The following is a 15,958-nucleotide window of genomic DNA, read 5'->3' on the forward strand; positions in this document are numbered from 1 at the left end:
CGGACTTGGTAGAGCACGAATCAAGATCTTGTCGTTGCGAGAATCTGCAGATAATTCTGCCCAGGGTTTGTTCCCCATAGTGGAAACTGCTGCTCAAGGGTTCCGGGGTTTGATACTCCATTATCCGTACTAAATTGGAGAGACAACGTCGTCCGCCCGCGAATAAGCGTTACAATGAACTCTTAACTCGCGCAATACCGCGACCGTCAATCGGGGCCTTGTCGCGGCAGTAGTCCGACTGTTATCAAATCTTGAAGAATTCGTTGCTTACCTCTATCAATGTGCCCGTCCCATCAACTCGTCCCTGCAACGGAAAAATGCCACGTCAACCAGCCATTTAACGTAACTGCCGGTGGGATCGCCGATACACCGCGGACTCAGGATGCACCACCGTCCACAATTTACGGTTATGGTTGGCTTTCTTGACCCAACGACGGACCCATCATTAACGGACGGGCTAGTGGGGGAGCCGTTGCGTGGTCTCCACGGGTTGCGAATTCGTCTCGCTAACGTCGGCGAGAAGCGCGTAACCTTCGAGTCGCATCAAGTCTGTGTATTCCTTGTCTGGACTCAAGTTGTACTTCGTAGACGATATCACCCGAAGCACATCGCTTAGCCATTTCCTTAACCATGGTGTTGGGAAAAAGAAAAACTGTCAGGCAAGTTACCAGCTAGCTGGTGGCGAGTAACATTATCAGATATCAATAACCCGAGGAGTTCGGCATGAGCCGGGCCTCCGTCTGCTTTTCAGCCAAGCTGGTGCTGTTTCTCTCTTAGGTCTCCAACAGTCTGAGCAGTCATTGGAACTCGAAGAAACTCGTCTGCTATGGATTTCTTGCTGGGCGCTGCGCACTTCCCCCACCCAGGTGATTTGCAAAGAGACAAAGCCATCTCCCTGCTCAGTTGGATTCAAACCATGTATCATCTAGCCTGCCCTTGTCGTCGTACTCTTGATGGGTCATCAACGCCCCCCCACGTCTAATGGCGCGCCATTTCGACCGTTGAAAAAGGGCCCATAATCCATATGAATGGCGCACGGACAAGCATCCTGCTTTTCCATTTCGGTCCTGACTGACTCGAGCCAGAAAGGGGAACAGATCGGCCCCCTCCCATGGCTCCAGGGCCCATCAACACCGAGCCCTTGTCGGCGGGACGCTCCCAGGTGTTGGAGTGACGAGCCCAAGGTCCCACCGGCGCGCCGTTGAAGACCCCCGCAGTCTTTTTTGGAGATGGTGGTACGGCATCCTGCTCCTCTGTCGCATCAAACCCATTGCTCAATCAACCAACCATTGCACCCATTGGCTTGGTCTGGCAGAGAAGCAGAGCTCATTGAATGGAAGTGGGGAGGTTCAGCCAAGAAAGCTCATCAAGGGGTCGCTCTCCCGAAGACGAGTCAAGATGCTGACGGACCCCGCGACTTGAGCATATGCGAGCCATCCAGCTTCGTCTTGTCAACGCACAGCTCACACTCTCTTTTCCTCGCTTTTCCACTCTCCCTAAACGCCAAACTCTAAACCTCAAGTTTGTAAACGCCGCGAAGCCAAGCAAACATGGCCACTCCCGAATCGAACGTAGATGTGTAAGCCTCCTCACAGACAGCCTGCTTAACATAGGTATTGCCCATAAGCATGCGCAACATTTCACTAACCTCGTGTCTCACAGGCTCATCATCGGCGCGGGCCCTGCGGGGTAAGTTCAAGCAGCGCGACATAACGGTTTCTTTTCCCCAAACGCTCGGTGCCAGAGGGCTGACGAGTGTGAATGCCGGCGCAGCTTGATGGCAGCTGCCTGGATGGCGCATTGCGGCGTCAACGCTCGTATTGTCGACAAGAGAAACACAAAGATATTTTGCGGCCAGGCCGATGGACTCCAATGTCGCAGTCTAGAGATCTTTGACTCGCTCGGCTTCGCGGACCGGGCCTGGAAGGAGGCCAATCACATGATTGAGGTATGGTTTACAACTGACACTCTGTTACCGAATGTCTCACTGACTTATTTTATCAGATTTGCATGTGGGTATGTGACCAATTTCAGCATTGGCTCATGGCAATTGGCAAGGACAAACACTCACAGCTATTAGAACCCCGGCAATGATGGTATTATTCGCCGCAGCGACAGAATCCCAGACACCATCGTCGGCCTATCACGCTTCCAGCAGATCGTCCTCCAGCAAGGTCGCATCGAACGGTTTTTCCTGGAGAATATCAAGAAGCACTCCAAGGACGCGATCAAGGTCGAACGCGGGGTCCTTCCCGAGTCCCTTGAAATAGATCTGTCCAAGGTGGACGATGATGCCGCCTACCCAGTGACAGTCAAGCTTCGCACACTCAATGAGGAAGAGTCTACCCCTCCTCAGGCTGCTAACGCGAGCAAGATCCCTGATGGTCTGTTCCGGAGCAACTTGATCCGGGACGATGACGAGGCGGACTTGATCAAGAAGGCACAGGACAGAGCCGGCGCAAGTGAGATTGTTCACGCCAAGTATGTTATTGGCTGCGACGGTGCTCGCAGTTGGACTCGGAGGGCCCTCGGATTTGAGCTCGACGGAGAGGCTACCGATTTCATCTGGGGTGTCATGGACATCATCCCCATCACCGAGTTCCGTATGGTCTCGCTTTTACTACTTTATCCCTATATGTGTTCAATGCTAATACCTGGGCCCAAACAGCCGATATCCGCATGCGATGTGCTATTCACTCCGCCGAGAACGGCAGTTTGATGGTCATCCCTAGAGAGAACAAGCTTGTCCGACTCTACATCCAGCTTAAGGAGGTCGCTCCGGATGCATCCGGAAGAGCAGACCGCTCCAAGATCACACCCGAGCTCATTTTCGGCGCTGCGCAAAAGATTCTCAGCCCGTACAAGATTGAGTACGAATACTGCGACTGGTGGACCGCTTACCAAGTGAGTTCGACATCTTGCTTGTACAGTTTAATGATGTGATGGCCTTTGCTTACACGTTGTAACAGATCGGTCAAAGAGTCGGCACCGAGTACGATGCCCACAGCCGCGTCTTCCTCGCCGGAGACGCCGTCCACACCCACTCCCCCAAGGCCGGCCAGGGTATGAACGTCTCCATGCAAGACACATACAACCTCGGCTGGAAGGTCGCCCTGGCCGCCAAGGGCATCGCGAAACGCAACATTCTTAGCACATACCAGAGCGAGCGCCGCCGCGTTGCCCAAGACCTCATCGAGTTCGACCACCGCTTCAGCCGTCTGTTCTCCGGCCGTCCGGCCAAGGACGTCCTGGACGAGGAGGGCGTCAGCATGGAAGTCTTCAAGGATGCCTTCCTCAAGGGCAACTTGTTTGCTTCCGGTCTTTCGGTCGACTACGGTGCCAGCAACCTGGTCGTCAAGGCCGGCGATTCGCTGAAGCAGGGCGATGGTAGCACGGTGCTCAAGTCTGTCGCCTCCATCTCCGAGGAGGACTTCAAGAAGAAGCAGGCGCTGGCCACTGGCCTTCCCGTCGGTATGCGCTTCAACAGCTTCAAGGTCCTGAACCAGGCCTCCGCTCGCCCCTGGCACTTCCAGGAGAGGCTCAAGGCTGACGGCCGTTTCCGCGTCGTGCTGTTCGCGGGTAACGTCCTTGATGTGTCCCAAAAGGCTCGCGTAGACAAGTTCTGCGCAGCCCTCGACGCCCCCGAGCACTTCCTTCGCAAGGCCACGCCTACCGACGTTCCCATTGACAGTGTCATCGAGGTGTTGACTATCCACTCCGCGAAGCGCACCGATACGGAGCTGCTGAGAGACTTCCCTGACATCTTGCATCCCTTTGATTCGCACACTGGCTGGGACTACAATAAGGTGTACGTTGATGACGAGAGCTACCACGAAGGCTTTGGAGACGCTTACAAGAACTACGGCGTCGACAAGCAGAGGGGCTGCGTTGTGGTTGTGCGACCTGACCAGTATGTTGCGTGGATCGGTGAGCTCGAAGACTTCGACGATTTGCAAAAGTACTTCGAGGGATGTATGGTCTTGGGCCAGCCCACTACAAATGGAGTCAATGGCACGAACGGGACTTCATTGCCGGTCCGGTAAAGGTTCATGGGCTCTTAGCCGTCGGCATCTGAGACCAAAGCGGGTAGCTCATAGCTCACTTAGAAATCGTGTAATCAAGTACTTGAAAAAGTTATAATCAACCGCTGGTGATAAACTAATTCGCGAGACTTGAATTTGACCGAGAGCAAGTTGTTTCCACCGATGAAATATCACCCAATGTGGCATTGGGCTGCAGAGCAAAAAGAATCTAGTCGTCCCAAAGATTTGACGGTCCATTCTACTTACTCATGTTCTGACGGAAATCACTCAATGGTAAGCAGCAAGTCTAGGGTCGTTGGAGCGTGAAGCTTCTCCATTCTATAATTACTTTCTGGTAATCTTCGTTCTTATACAAATCTCGGTGTAATCTTGAAGAGAGGCAACGGTGACCACTATTCGGAATGTTCCGGCCCTTGCTACCCGTGCGTTGGCTGATCATCTTCAGGGGCTCTAGCCCTGTTAGCTCTGTCTCACTAGGAGGTGCCGCTCCCCTCACTCTAACATTGAACCTTACAAGCCCCCCGCTGCGGGAATAAGGGCGCTACTGAGTGATGAAGTTGCCGAGGGATTGAATGTTGAAGTCGGGTTCGGAAGGGGTCGAGGAGGGTTCAGTTGTTTGCGGGAAGTGATGTGGTTTTAGTTGTCAAGTCGGGCACGTCTGGTGTCAAGTCAGTCCACATGGGCAACAGCGCGCATTCCCTTGAATCTCGCAATGTTTACCAGAACTTGTCTGGTATGCCAATGGCGTAGGCAGTTCCTCCCTGGGGAGCCGTTCGTTCTTTCGCAATGTTCATCACAACTATGCTCAAGGTTCTTACTTTACTCAAATGCCTATTTAGATTAAATCCTGGAGACTCAGATCTCTTCATGTCTCTGGTGTCATTCAAGCGCGACGCCTGCCATCCGATAGCCAAGACGGCGCCCCCCCCCCCCTCCTTTGCAGAATGCCGCTAAAAGATCACAGACCCTTAGCCTTAATCAAAAGGACTATGCTTCACGGGAGATGTGCGCTGCTGCCATCCGCCCTAGAGTATCATATTGAAACAGCCTCGGTCAATTGCCTCGTTTCTCATTTAAGAGAAACGCCTCGATGTTTTTCGGAGAATTAGACGCCGCTTTTCACTCGAAACAGTGAGCGATCTTCTCTTTAGCCCCTAAGTGTCGACCCTCATTACAAAGCTTACTCAGGGAATTGAGGACAGAAACGCAGCGCATTGATACTTCAAGCCACTCGCACTGACGGTTTTCATCACACCATCAACTCCCGGGGTGAATCTCCCGTGCCTTGTCCTGGTCTAGAACTCGTCGAGACTCGAGAGGGATCTGGGATCTGGAGCAGTCTTCTGCCACCAACATCACCACACAAGGCGCTTCCCGTTGAAGATCCCGGTGCCGCTCCCCAGGATTAGTTGAGCTTACTCGATTGAGCAACATCCATCAAACAACCATCCCTCCCACTAATAGCGCAAGTATGTGCAAATGAGGAAAACGCTGCGACCTCCGTCCGTCTAAGCGCTCATTCAATGTCGGTTTGGACGTCTAGTTTCTCTAAACTGCCCAAGATCAACTTCCACATGACGCTATTTTCAGTGTTCAACCATGTCGCATTACTCTTAGCCCAGTAAGCTTACCTCTTCATCGGTGATTTCACGGTCTTCCATCAGGTTTGACAAATGCCTATCCAATAATATGAGGTGCGAGACTATGGCCAGCCAGATCCCTTGATACACGTATATAAGTCGGGAACATCTTCCGCCAAGTGGTTGAATTCCCTCCTCTCATCATCGCATTACCTTCCAGAGCATTCTTCTCTACTTCGAAGCAAGGCTTCCGTTCTATTCTTGGCACCACGCACAACGTTCACTTACACTCTCATTTCTTCCAACTATATCTATCTTTTCAACACGACTCCAAGTCAAACCCACAATCTCTCAAAATGAAGGGCACAGTCTTCGCAACCGTTCTCGCCGCCTTCTCGGCTGGCGCCTTGGCTCACAAGGACGACTACAATAGCCCTACTCAAACCACCGGTGGCCAATCCGGAGGCAAAACCGGCGGCAAGTCTGGTGGCGGCGGTGGTTATGGACTCCCTGACTCCGGCGGCTCCGGCGGCAGCGGTGGTAGCGGTGGTCTGAGTGGCATTCTTCCTACTGGACTGCCTGTCGGAGGCGACAGCCAGGGTGGAATTGGCGGCCTTCTCAGCGGCGATGGCAGCGGCAACGGCAAAGGTAATGTTCTTCCCACTGGTCTTCCCACTGGTGGTGAGGGCGGTCTCGGAGGCCTTCCAGGTGGCATTGGCGGTGGCCTTGGTGGTAGCGGCGGTAGCGGAGGCCTGAGTGGCATTCTCCCCACCGGTCTGCCCATCGGTGGAGGTAGCGGAGGAGGTAGCGGAGGTGGAATCGGCGACATCCTCGGCGGCGGTAACGGCAAAGGCAATGTACTTCCTACTGGGTTCCCAATCGGTGGTGGTAGCGAGGGGGGATACGGAGGTGGCGGCAGCGGCAGCGGCGCCGGCGGTATTGGTGGTATTCTCCCCACTGGCCTTCCCATCGGCGGAGAGGGGGGCCTCGGGGGTCTTCCCGGTGGTGGCGGCAGCGGCAGCGGTGGCATCGGGGGCATACTTCCTACCGGCCTTCCCCTTGGTGGCGAGGGCGGCCTTGGAGGTCTCCCTGGTGGAAGCGGCGGCGGCAGTGGAGGTGTTCTCCCGACTGGCCTCCCTGGCGGTGGTGAGGGCGGCATCGGCGGTCTCCTGGGAGGCGGTGGTGACAAGGGTCTTGTTCTTCCTACCGGCGGAAGCGAGGGAGGCATCGGTGGTCTGCTTGGTGGTGGAGGAAACGGCGGCATCGGCGGCATCATCCCGACCGGCCTCCCCATCCCGGAAATTGGCGGAAGCGGCAGTGGCAGCGGCGGCATTGGAGGTGTTCTCCCGACTGGCCTCCCTGGCGGTGGTGAGGGCGGCATCGGCGGTCTCCTGGGAGGCGGTGGTGACAAGGGTCTTGTTCTTCCTACCGGCGGAAGCGAGGGAGGCATCGGTGGTCTGCTTGGTGGTGGAGGAAACGGCGGCATCGGCGGCATCATCCCGACCGGCCTCCCCATCCCGGGAATTGGCGGAAGCGGCAGTGGCAGCTCCCCCTCCGGCTTCGAGACCCGGGTCCGCACCACTACTGACAGTGGCGATGGCTACAATGCTCCCGCTGCCACCCCGGCCCCAGAAGACTGGTAAATAACGTAAATTGCTTGAGGTATACTAGTAGAGCTAGTACCTGATACTATTCAATTTGAGATAAGATCTTTGAGGAGAGAACTAAAGAAAGTAACAATTTGTGACGCTCTCACTCTACGGAAGTCTCTTTAAACCCGAATCCCCGCACGCATAACACTCACCGGTGCACCTTGGCTCCCATTCTCGGCTACTTCATCCACCTCTCCAATCATACTGTAGCCATCATCACCCTCCTCAGTTGGGAGATGACCTCCCCCTTCGGCACGAGTGTTGAGACTCATCTCATTCAGCCGAACCGCCGCCTCCCCCATGCTGGCGGTGTCGCTATGCGTATACCTAGTTAACCCCGGTGGCACACTGGTGTAAGTGTTTGAATCATAATTCTTTCCCACGGGCCGCTTCTCATCCAGCGTCCTCTTCACATCATCGTGCACCCTCTCCGTAATCTGTTCAAGTAAATGCAGAGTCTTTGCGTCGGGGGCACCAGAATTGGGCCCCTCAAATACCCCTGGGAGACACCAGTTGGGGTAAAGGTTGAAGTGAGACTTTCTCACTTGCACTCGGTCGGGGTGCGCAGTAAAATAGTATGAACAGAGCCTGCAGGTAGGCTTGCTGCTGCCAATGTACTTCCAGCTGTTGAAGTAATCTCTGGGATGCTGAAGATCGTGGCTCAACAGATAGCTGTGAACGAGTACTTCGGCATGAACGCGCGGCCTGAAGGTGCGCTTGCTGATCTGTCTGAAGATGAAGTCGTCGAGGCCGAATTTCTGCATCTCGAGGGCTTGCTCAAGATAGAACTTCTGTTCCTCTTCATCGTCTGGAATCATGTTCTTGATGATGGATTCCGCCGTGAAAGACCTGGATCTTGCGATTGGTTTTGCAGCGTCTTTGCCAGATGGGATAGCCGTAAATTTGAAGTCTTGGAAGAGGTTGGGCAAGCGTTCATGGGTACCTATCATGGCATCTGCTGCCTGGCGGAAGGACAGAAGCCGTCCGAGGTAGTGTCTCAAGTCGCACCAGGCCTTGGAGCTGGTCATTTCTCCGTCTTTGGCGTTCCTCCTGATAGCCTGCTCGATCTGAGTGCTCTTCATCGAAACAGCCACTTTGATGAGCTTTTCGCAGTCACACAAAACTTTGCGAGGGTCAGCCGTCTTTCACTATAGACTGGCATTCTTGAGGCAAACGTATGCAACTTTGGTATTATTGTAACTTACATTTATCTTGAATACTCCCAGATTCAAGATCGCGAGGGAAGTCCGCTTTCTCCTTCAGTCTCAAGAGCTCCGACATGAGGACTAGAATTGTGTCAGCAATCTCGTAGTATGGGGGGGGGGAAGTTGAGAGATGGATGTCTCACTTTCTGGTGCCTCTCGCCTGTTGCAATCGTCGATGCAGGCATCTATGGATGTACCCAGTGTATTCAGGTATATGTTCAGACGCGGAAGGTTGAATAACAGAATCTTCCACAACACCTGTTTGGCAAGGGCCTTTTGCTTAAGGCCGGTTGGGTTCTTGCCAACAAGAGTAAGAAGGCTTTCGGCGAATTCCTGGGTCTCAGATAGCTCATCCGCGTCTCTGTGATTGGACGCGAAGAGGTACTCTGGGCCATCGGGACCGTTGAGAACAGTGAACGAGGAGACTGTCTCGCCGCCGCGCCTGTTGTCGCATACCTGGGCTAGCTTGTCGACGAAGAAGTGGAAGACCTGCGCTTGAGTCGCGAGGGAGTTGTTGTCCACCTCTGGAATGCCGTTGAAGACTTCTTGCCCAAAACGACAGGCCTTTTGCAAGGCGTTCTCAAGGACGATAGGTTCGTAGAAGAGCTGGCGATGATCTACACCAACGGGCTGAACCTCAAGTGTGGCTTGTTGATTCATAATTGCAACTGTCTGTTTGCGGAACTGAGTAAGGTACTAAGTAGGGATAATATTGAATCAAACCGTCTGGAAGAGACGGTTGTGTTGATGGAAGGGTGATATTCTGAAAAGGCAAGACTGAAGTGGTGGAAAAAACGGCCCTTTTATAAGTGGAAGATGCTTCACGTTGACAATTTCATCATCATACAGGCATATCCAATCACTCATTCCATAGCCCCTAGAAAGGAATGCACTCCCGATATCTTAACGTTTTTCCACTTCCACCAGAGCAGCACCAACATCGCTTCCATGAACATCTACATGTTTCGTGATGTCGTATGCTGCTGTTGGAAGGACACACAAACCATCCAATCGCGTGTAAGCCTTGAAAGCTAGTGGTTATATCTCCTAAGAGCCTGCTTGGACCCTTGCCACAGCAGAGCTGCGCCCATTCCGCGACCCGCGACCCGAGGCAATGAGGCGGTCTACTTTGGGTCGCCATGCAGCACTGCCCGCAGCGACAAGCCAGGTGTCATCGGTGCCAACTAAAAGTCCATTCGTTCATATTAACATTAGCGTGAAGATCAAATGTGAAGTTTGGCTGTCCACACTAAATGCGAAGAGGGATACAGGCGCAGACCGAATTCCGAACGGCTCGGTCATCTACCTACCTTCAGCGTCTACCTCGGCTTTGAATCATTTTACATCAGATTAAGGACCCATAGATATGAGAACAACAAGAGAGTTCACCGCGGTAGGCTACGTCTCTTGTTGCTCATTCTGTGACTCGAAATCGGAGCCTGTCGTCGAGCAGGCTGTGTGGATTAAAGCTTGACTTTGAACCTCCCCAGCACCCAGCCTGTTTGATCTGAACAACCGACCTAGGAATGCGTCTATATGGGCTTGCACCTGTTGTGTATTCAGGAGTACTGGGATGGATATAAACACACGCGGGATGATTCACTGACGGTAGCTGGCGATACCCTAACGCCTGTTGGCAGGCAGCTGGCAGGCAACCGGGAGGCAGCCAGGAGTAAATTGTCGTCATTGACAGTCTGCCGCATATGTCGGTAGATCTTGGACCATCCAAAATGAGATATGACACCGAGAAAAGCAAGCGTGCCTCGGTGGTCTTCAATTTTCATCTGCACGAATTACAACTTGGCCCACTCACACAGATTGAGAAATGATGATACCTTCGTCCGGCCTCCCGCGTCTTGGAGGGCAGGATTCGAGCTTATCTTCTTTCGGACGCTTTTATCATTTATGATTAGTAGGCTTGGGTCAAATATCTGTCCTCCACTATTCGATATTTATGCCAGAATAATGCTGGGAGATGGAGCTGATACCTTGGTAAGGTCACGGCCAGATGAAAATGCACAGCTCCGTAGGTGACCTGCAGCTACCTAAGTGTTACCTGAAGCATTAAATCGGCTCAGATAAAAGTTAGAGCCTTTGGTCAAGAAGCCAGGCACTAACATATGGGCAGAAGGTGAATCGAGGATCGTGACTGCACGATGTCAGCTGCGTTATGGTAGCAACCGTGTTCAGCCTTAAGTATGAGTGATGTGAGTGATTCTGCTACTTACAGCCCCTCAACCAAAAACAGACCTGCCACTTAAATCACATTTCCCGTATTTCAACGCCTGTGAAAAATGCGGACGACGGGAGGGCGGCTGTTTCCTTCCGCGCGGCCCGCCTAGGGCCTAGTCCACATAGGTATAGTAGCTATGCCAGCTCTATTACGGAAGTTGACCTTTGAAGATACCTGGTACTTCCAATACCTATTATGTTCAGCTGGAAGCGTTCACATGAGCACATCACGTTGTTTACAGCGGAACATTTAGGGACCCATCTTACCATCCCACGGCAGCTGAGAATATTGGCTTCGGTAATTATCTTAGGTTAGTAGTAGCTGGAAACACTTTCTCGGTGAGGACGAAAGCAGGTCTAGCTGTGAGGAGCTTGATGTGAACTCTCGTTTGATGGGTTATTAGAAGTACCTTAGTTTATCTAACGACCCAGTGCATACATCTCCACCACGGTCATGCATCAGTATAGCCTTTCAATCCAGGTGTTAAATCCATTGGGGTAGGCCGAATCGCACAGTAAGCGGCATTACAATCTACTTAGCTTGCAAGAATGACCAAGTTCTTACATTCTGGGTAGTAACGGATGGCCAGTAACGGGGCGAGCTATGTCAAACCAAGCCATACATGAGGGAGTTCGTGCTGACTGAGATAAAAAAGCGTTGAATTCAACAACTGTGCTTGCTATCTATATGAACGAATGAACTCTATCTTATTAAATACAATCAAGCTTCGGTTAAATTGAAGCGAAATGCTTTACTCGCTGGTGTGGGCAGTAGTACTGGAAATGAGTGATCTCAAGTACAGTTCCAGCTGGTCGCCATATCCAAATCACCGGCCACGTACCGAGCCTTCGTAGGATAAGGGCAAATGGGTCGCTGGCTCGCCACTTCTTTCAAATCATTGTCACTGTTGTACTTTGTGGCAATGGTCTTCTCTGGTGCGATACCTTCTTCAACCCAGCGCACGATAGCAAGAACTCCGTTGTGGTCCGCGTCGTTGTGCCCAGGCACACCGTGAGTCGCCCCGGTAATCGTGGGAATCCCAGTAAACCAAGGAGCTTCTGTGCTTCCAGTGCAGTGAAAAAGGCCAGGGACAAGGAACATGCGATAAAAGTCGTCCAGTTTCACTCCCATGGTCTTGTAGACTTCCTCGTAGAAGTAGATGCTAGCCCCGCTACTGATTGTGTCGTCGGCAAGTCCATGGAGATGAATCAGCTTCCCACCTCGCGCTTTGAAAGGGGCAAGATCGTAGTTGTCGGCGGTTAAGTTTCCCGGATCGATCCTGTCAATGGTCTGCACAGTTTCGTAGTTGAAGGAGCGCCAGTTCCAGTTGATATCATTCATGACCATGTTGATAATGTATTGTAGGCCAATTGCGGATGGCTTCTCCGTTCCGCTGGCGACAAATCCAAGGCTGGAACTCAGAGAAGGGCCGGGGAAGATGAAGGTCTGGATGACGTCCACATAGTCGCTGATGAGATGGCGGAGGGTGCCGATCTGAGAAGGTGCGAGGCAAGTGGATGCGTTGTTGTTTGACTGCGTACAAAGCATTGCTTCAAGGCGGAACTTACAGGCGTAGGGGTACATTATGATGTTGTCCGCGATGCCATCTTGTGGGTCACATTGCTTGACCATCTCATCGACGATAGGCTGTAGTAAGGATGAAGGGATGTGCTTCGGATCATCGGACGGTAAGTTGAGGACCCCTCTTTGAACACCCGCTGCACCCAGACGGGTAGACCACCAGGCAGGTGCATTTACTACAACGGCGTCAAAGTCTTTAGGAAACTCTTGGACCTCCTTCAGACCCTGGCGGCCACCGGTCGAGCATGCAACGTAGTAAGAAAACTTTGCTGGAGAGCCGTAGTAGGCTCGGACAACTTCTTTACCGAGGACCACTGAGCCATGCATGGCGCGGTATCCCCAGTCAATCATGGCCTCAGGGTTTCCAAGAGCCCAAGACGTGTCTCCGAATCCTGAGATATGGCCCGTGTCTGTGCCTCTGTGGTCAAGGACGCGAAGCCGTAGTGAGAGAACATGCCAATGTACGACCAATTGGTGAAACCCCCGAAGCCACCGTTTCCGGTGGCCATGAATCGCGAGTTCCATGCCGTTGGCAGAAACATGGCAAAGCTGAAAGAGCTGGTGTTGGATGAGAGGACTTTGATGCCAACAGCACAGCCCTCTGGAAGCCCGGTGGCGTTTGCAACGGCTGCTTCGTCGCCGAAGGTGCCATTTTGAGGGACATGATTGACGTAGTTGATGGAAGCGTAGGGAGGTGAGATGCCTGCAATGATGTCTACAGAACACCTAGAAGGTTGAACCGGATGGAGCTGACACCCAGAAACGGAGATGCTGGCAAGAAGCGCAAGTATGAGCGCAAACATCTTGAGCGCGTTCCTAGACTGAGAGATGTTGGAGAAAGTGATAGTTTGCTTGTTCATTCATTATTACAGCTCCAGTGTCATCTTTAGCTTTCTTATATCCATTCATCTTTCGTTGGGCAACCAATTCATCGTCGAGGCCGCGCTCACGATTCTTCCTGGCGGTGTTCGCCGGACGGCAGCCCAAGAAACCGATCGGTGGAGCACTGACACCGGTGCCGACCTCAAAGGCGTCGGAGTCGAGCGACGGAGGGGCAATTGACGACACAGACCACGGAGCAATTTGGTCTGCCCAATCACGATGTTCAAAAAGCAACATGAATCGATCAAAGCTAAGAAGTATCCACAACGGAGCACGCACGTACAACAGTTGCCAAGGCTTCGTCGGAGTCTTCGAAGAGTCCTCACTAGGTCTTCTTGACCCAGTCATGATCCAGTCCTGAGCGTGGTCTTCATTTGCAGCTTCTTCAAGCTATGGCCGCATGTAAAAGCGAGTCCGACATTGAGGAAAAGTGGTACATCATTCTAATGAGAGCATACACACAAAGGCTATCATTAAATACATGTGTCAGGCCCATCCCAGTACACTCGTTACAACGATTGTCACACTATGCCTATGAGACAATATGGTCTTACACAAGCATGACTAAGTTTGGCAAGGATATGCCAGCATAAAGGGTCTTCCACTCACTATATAGATAGTCGGGATATTCCCATAGCCACTCGTTCTTCATACTCATCAATACATCCCATTGACCCCCTACCTGACAATCGCTGCCCAACAACATGTACTTACAGTAATATTCGGGATATTATTTATTCTTTGATGTGATTTCTAATACCCAGCACGGTAAAGTGCTTATTATTCTTTCCAACTTGAGATCTCAGGCAAAATACACATATATCTATGAAGCCACCTAGGTGTTACGGCCAGCTAGTCGTAGTGAGGTATGTTTGCAGAAGTTGAGGCTGCGGAACTGGTAACAGTAATCGTAGTCGTGGAATAGTTTCAAGGAAACTATGTCTGTCAATCGTAAGGGTAGGTAAGGCTTTGGTGATCAATCGTAGTCTTGTCAAGGTAGTAGCTGAAAGCGGATGTTAATCCTGATACGAAGTTCATTACTAAAGAAGCTATGGGAAGTCTGTCCTTGAGCCCGGCTCAAGTCCATCCTATATATAAGTCCTGATCCTGTCTGAACATATCCTTTATGGTTAGGACCGATATCACCGTGTCGGTTCTTAAGGGGTAGACCGCCCTTATCATGTCGGTCCATGTTCAGGGACCGCTTATCGCCCGTCGGTCCTTTTTATCATTACGTAACTCATCCATAGTTCTTCCGTTCCGTAAGGAGTTTCCCGAGTTCCCGGGGTTTCCTGTATATATCTAGTAAATAGCCGCCGCAGGCCCGCGGGGCGGGCCCCCTAGCTTTGTTATGCATATTGGGTCTTAATAGGCGTGTCTATAAGTCGTAAGATAAGGTAGGTAAGGCTCCGGAACGGTCCTGTGTTACAACCCAACATGCATAACAAGGCCAGGGGGCCCGCCCCACAGGCCTGCGGCGGCTATCTACCTGATATACGCAGAGAATCCGGGAACTCAGGTGACTCCTCATGGAACGGAAGAACTATGGAACGAGTCACGTGACGATAAGGAAAGTGAGCACACGATAAGGTGATCACAGTGATCACCCAAAGTGAGCCTGGCAGACAGCCCTCGCCAGGGTCGGCTACGAACCTAATAAGACCAAAGAAGAACAGGCCCTCTCCTTTGCAGGTAGGATGGCAACTTTCTCTAAGCGGGACATTGTTGTCTATACTGACGGGTCCCAGATGTCGGACGGCAGCAGCACCTCCGCCGGAGCAGGCTGGGTAGGGTACCAAGCTACACGGCAGATCTTCCGCGGATCCGAACCACTCGGCTCCTAAACTGAGTTGTATGATGCGGAGGCATATGCTGCGTATCACGGCCTGATGGAAGCCACCCGGGTTCCTACGGCTCGTATAGCAGATAACGTCTACATCTGCCTCGATAACCTCGTAGTCGCGGCTAGACTATACTCCTAGAGCATAGGAAGCAGCCAGGCTAGATTTAGGGCCTTCAATAGGCTCTCTTCCTCCTGGACTCGGAGACAAAGAGAGAGCTGGACAACCCCCGGCAGGGTTTATGTTTGGTGGTGCCCTGGGCACACGGGAGTACCAGGAAATGAAGAAGCGGATGCTCTAGCCAAGGAAGCCTGCAAACTAATCCCAAAATCACAACCACAGCCCTCATTAGCGCACCTAGAAAGGCAAGCTAAAGCAGCTGCCTTCCAAGCCTTTGCCAGAAAATGGCTGTCCCAATGCCCTCGGCAATATGCCGACCTCGAGATGATTCTTCACCCCAAGCCGCCCGAACTCCGCCTCCCTCGGCACTTACTAGGAAGGCTATACGCAGCAAGATCCCATCATGGAGACTTTGCAGCATACCACGAGAGATTCGCTCATCAAGATGCGTTGCTCAACTGCAGCTGTGGGAAACCCAAGACACCAGTCCATTTCTACTTCTGCAAGCGTGGACGCAAGGCTACACCGCGCTACCTCCGCCAACGTATGGCCAAAGCAAGTATTGATTTCTTGTTAGGTTCCGCTAAGGGAGCCTCTCTTCTATGCGAATGGATAGAGGAGACCAATTTCTTTTCCGAAATTTGCCCGAGTCATTGAACAGGAACGTTAGGTGAAGACGGTAGCCTGTAATATAGTTTAGATTAGTATAGACCATGTCGGCATAGCGCCCGGCACGTCCTTTTGTTACCAGACGTTAAATACATCATCATCATCATCACCCAAAGTGAGCGCTCACCAGTATCCACTTAGTGATCACCAAC

The 15,958-nt window shown here is 52.2% G+C and overlaps 4 protein-coding genes across 4 annotated transcripts; 1 reads left to right on the forward strand and 3 right to left on the reverse strand.

The window, feature by feature from the left end:
• The first annotated feature begins 1,272 nt into the window (after positions 1-1,272).
• BDP81DRAFT_93602 (phenol hydroxylase) lies at positions 1,273-4,151 on the forward strand. The gene is made up of 7 exons (XM_060596510.1): positions 1,273-1,579; positions 1,663-1,689; positions 1,774-1,948; positions 2,005-2,016; positions 2,081-2,603; positions 2,669-2,904; positions 2,970-4,151. The coding sequence occupies exons 1-7, from the start codon at positions 1,551-1,553 to the stop codon at positions 4,041-4,043; spliced, it is 2,076 nt and encodes a 691-aa protein (XP_060451101.1). The 5' UTR covers positions 1,273-1,550; the 3' UTR covers positions 4,044-4,151.
• A 1,654-nt stretch (positions 4,152-5,805) lies between these two features.
• On the reverse strand, positions 5,806-6,765 carry BDP81DRAFT_417228 (uncharacterized protein). Its single transcript, XM_060589603.1, has one exon. The coding sequence runs from the start codon at positions 6,660-6,662 to the stop codon at positions 6,123-6,125; it is 540 nt and encodes a 179-aa protein (XP_060451102.1). The 5' UTR covers positions 6,663-6,765; the 3' UTR covers positions 5,806-6,122.
• Positions 6,766-7,394: 629 nt separating this feature from the next.
• BDP81DRAFT_308554 (uncharacterized protein) lies at positions 7,395-9,140 on the reverse strand (the record flags this gene model as incomplete). The annotated part of the gene is made up of 3 exons (XM_060583473.1): positions 7,395-8,398; positions 8,481-8,561; positions 8,624-9,140. 3 exons carry the CDS (start codon positions 9,138-9,140, stop codon positions 7,395-7,397), a joined length of 1,602 nt encoding a protein of 533 aa, XP_060451103.1.
• A 2,365-nt stretch (positions 9,141-11,505) lies between these two features.
• Positions 11,506-13,097, reverse strand: BDP81DRAFT_445729 (putative ferulic acid Esterase/Feruloyl esterase; the record flags this gene model as incomplete). The annotated part of the gene is made up of 2 exons (XM_060591988.1): positions 11,506-12,712; positions 12,760-13,097. The coding sequence occupies 2 exons, from the start codon at positions 13,095-13,097 to the stop codon at positions 11,506-11,508; spliced, it is 1,545 nt and encodes a 514-aa protein (XP_060451104.1).
• Positions 13,098-15,958: the final 2,861 nt, after the last annotated feature.

The sequence above is a fragment of the Colletotrichum phormii genome (assembly GCF_030913505.1).
Source record: "Colletotrichum phormii strain CBS 102054 chromosome Unknown BDP81scaffold_2, whole genome shotgun sequence".
NCBI lineage: Eukaryota > Fungi > Ascomycota > Sordariomycetes > Glomerellales > Glomerellaceae > Colletotrichum > Colletotrichum phormii.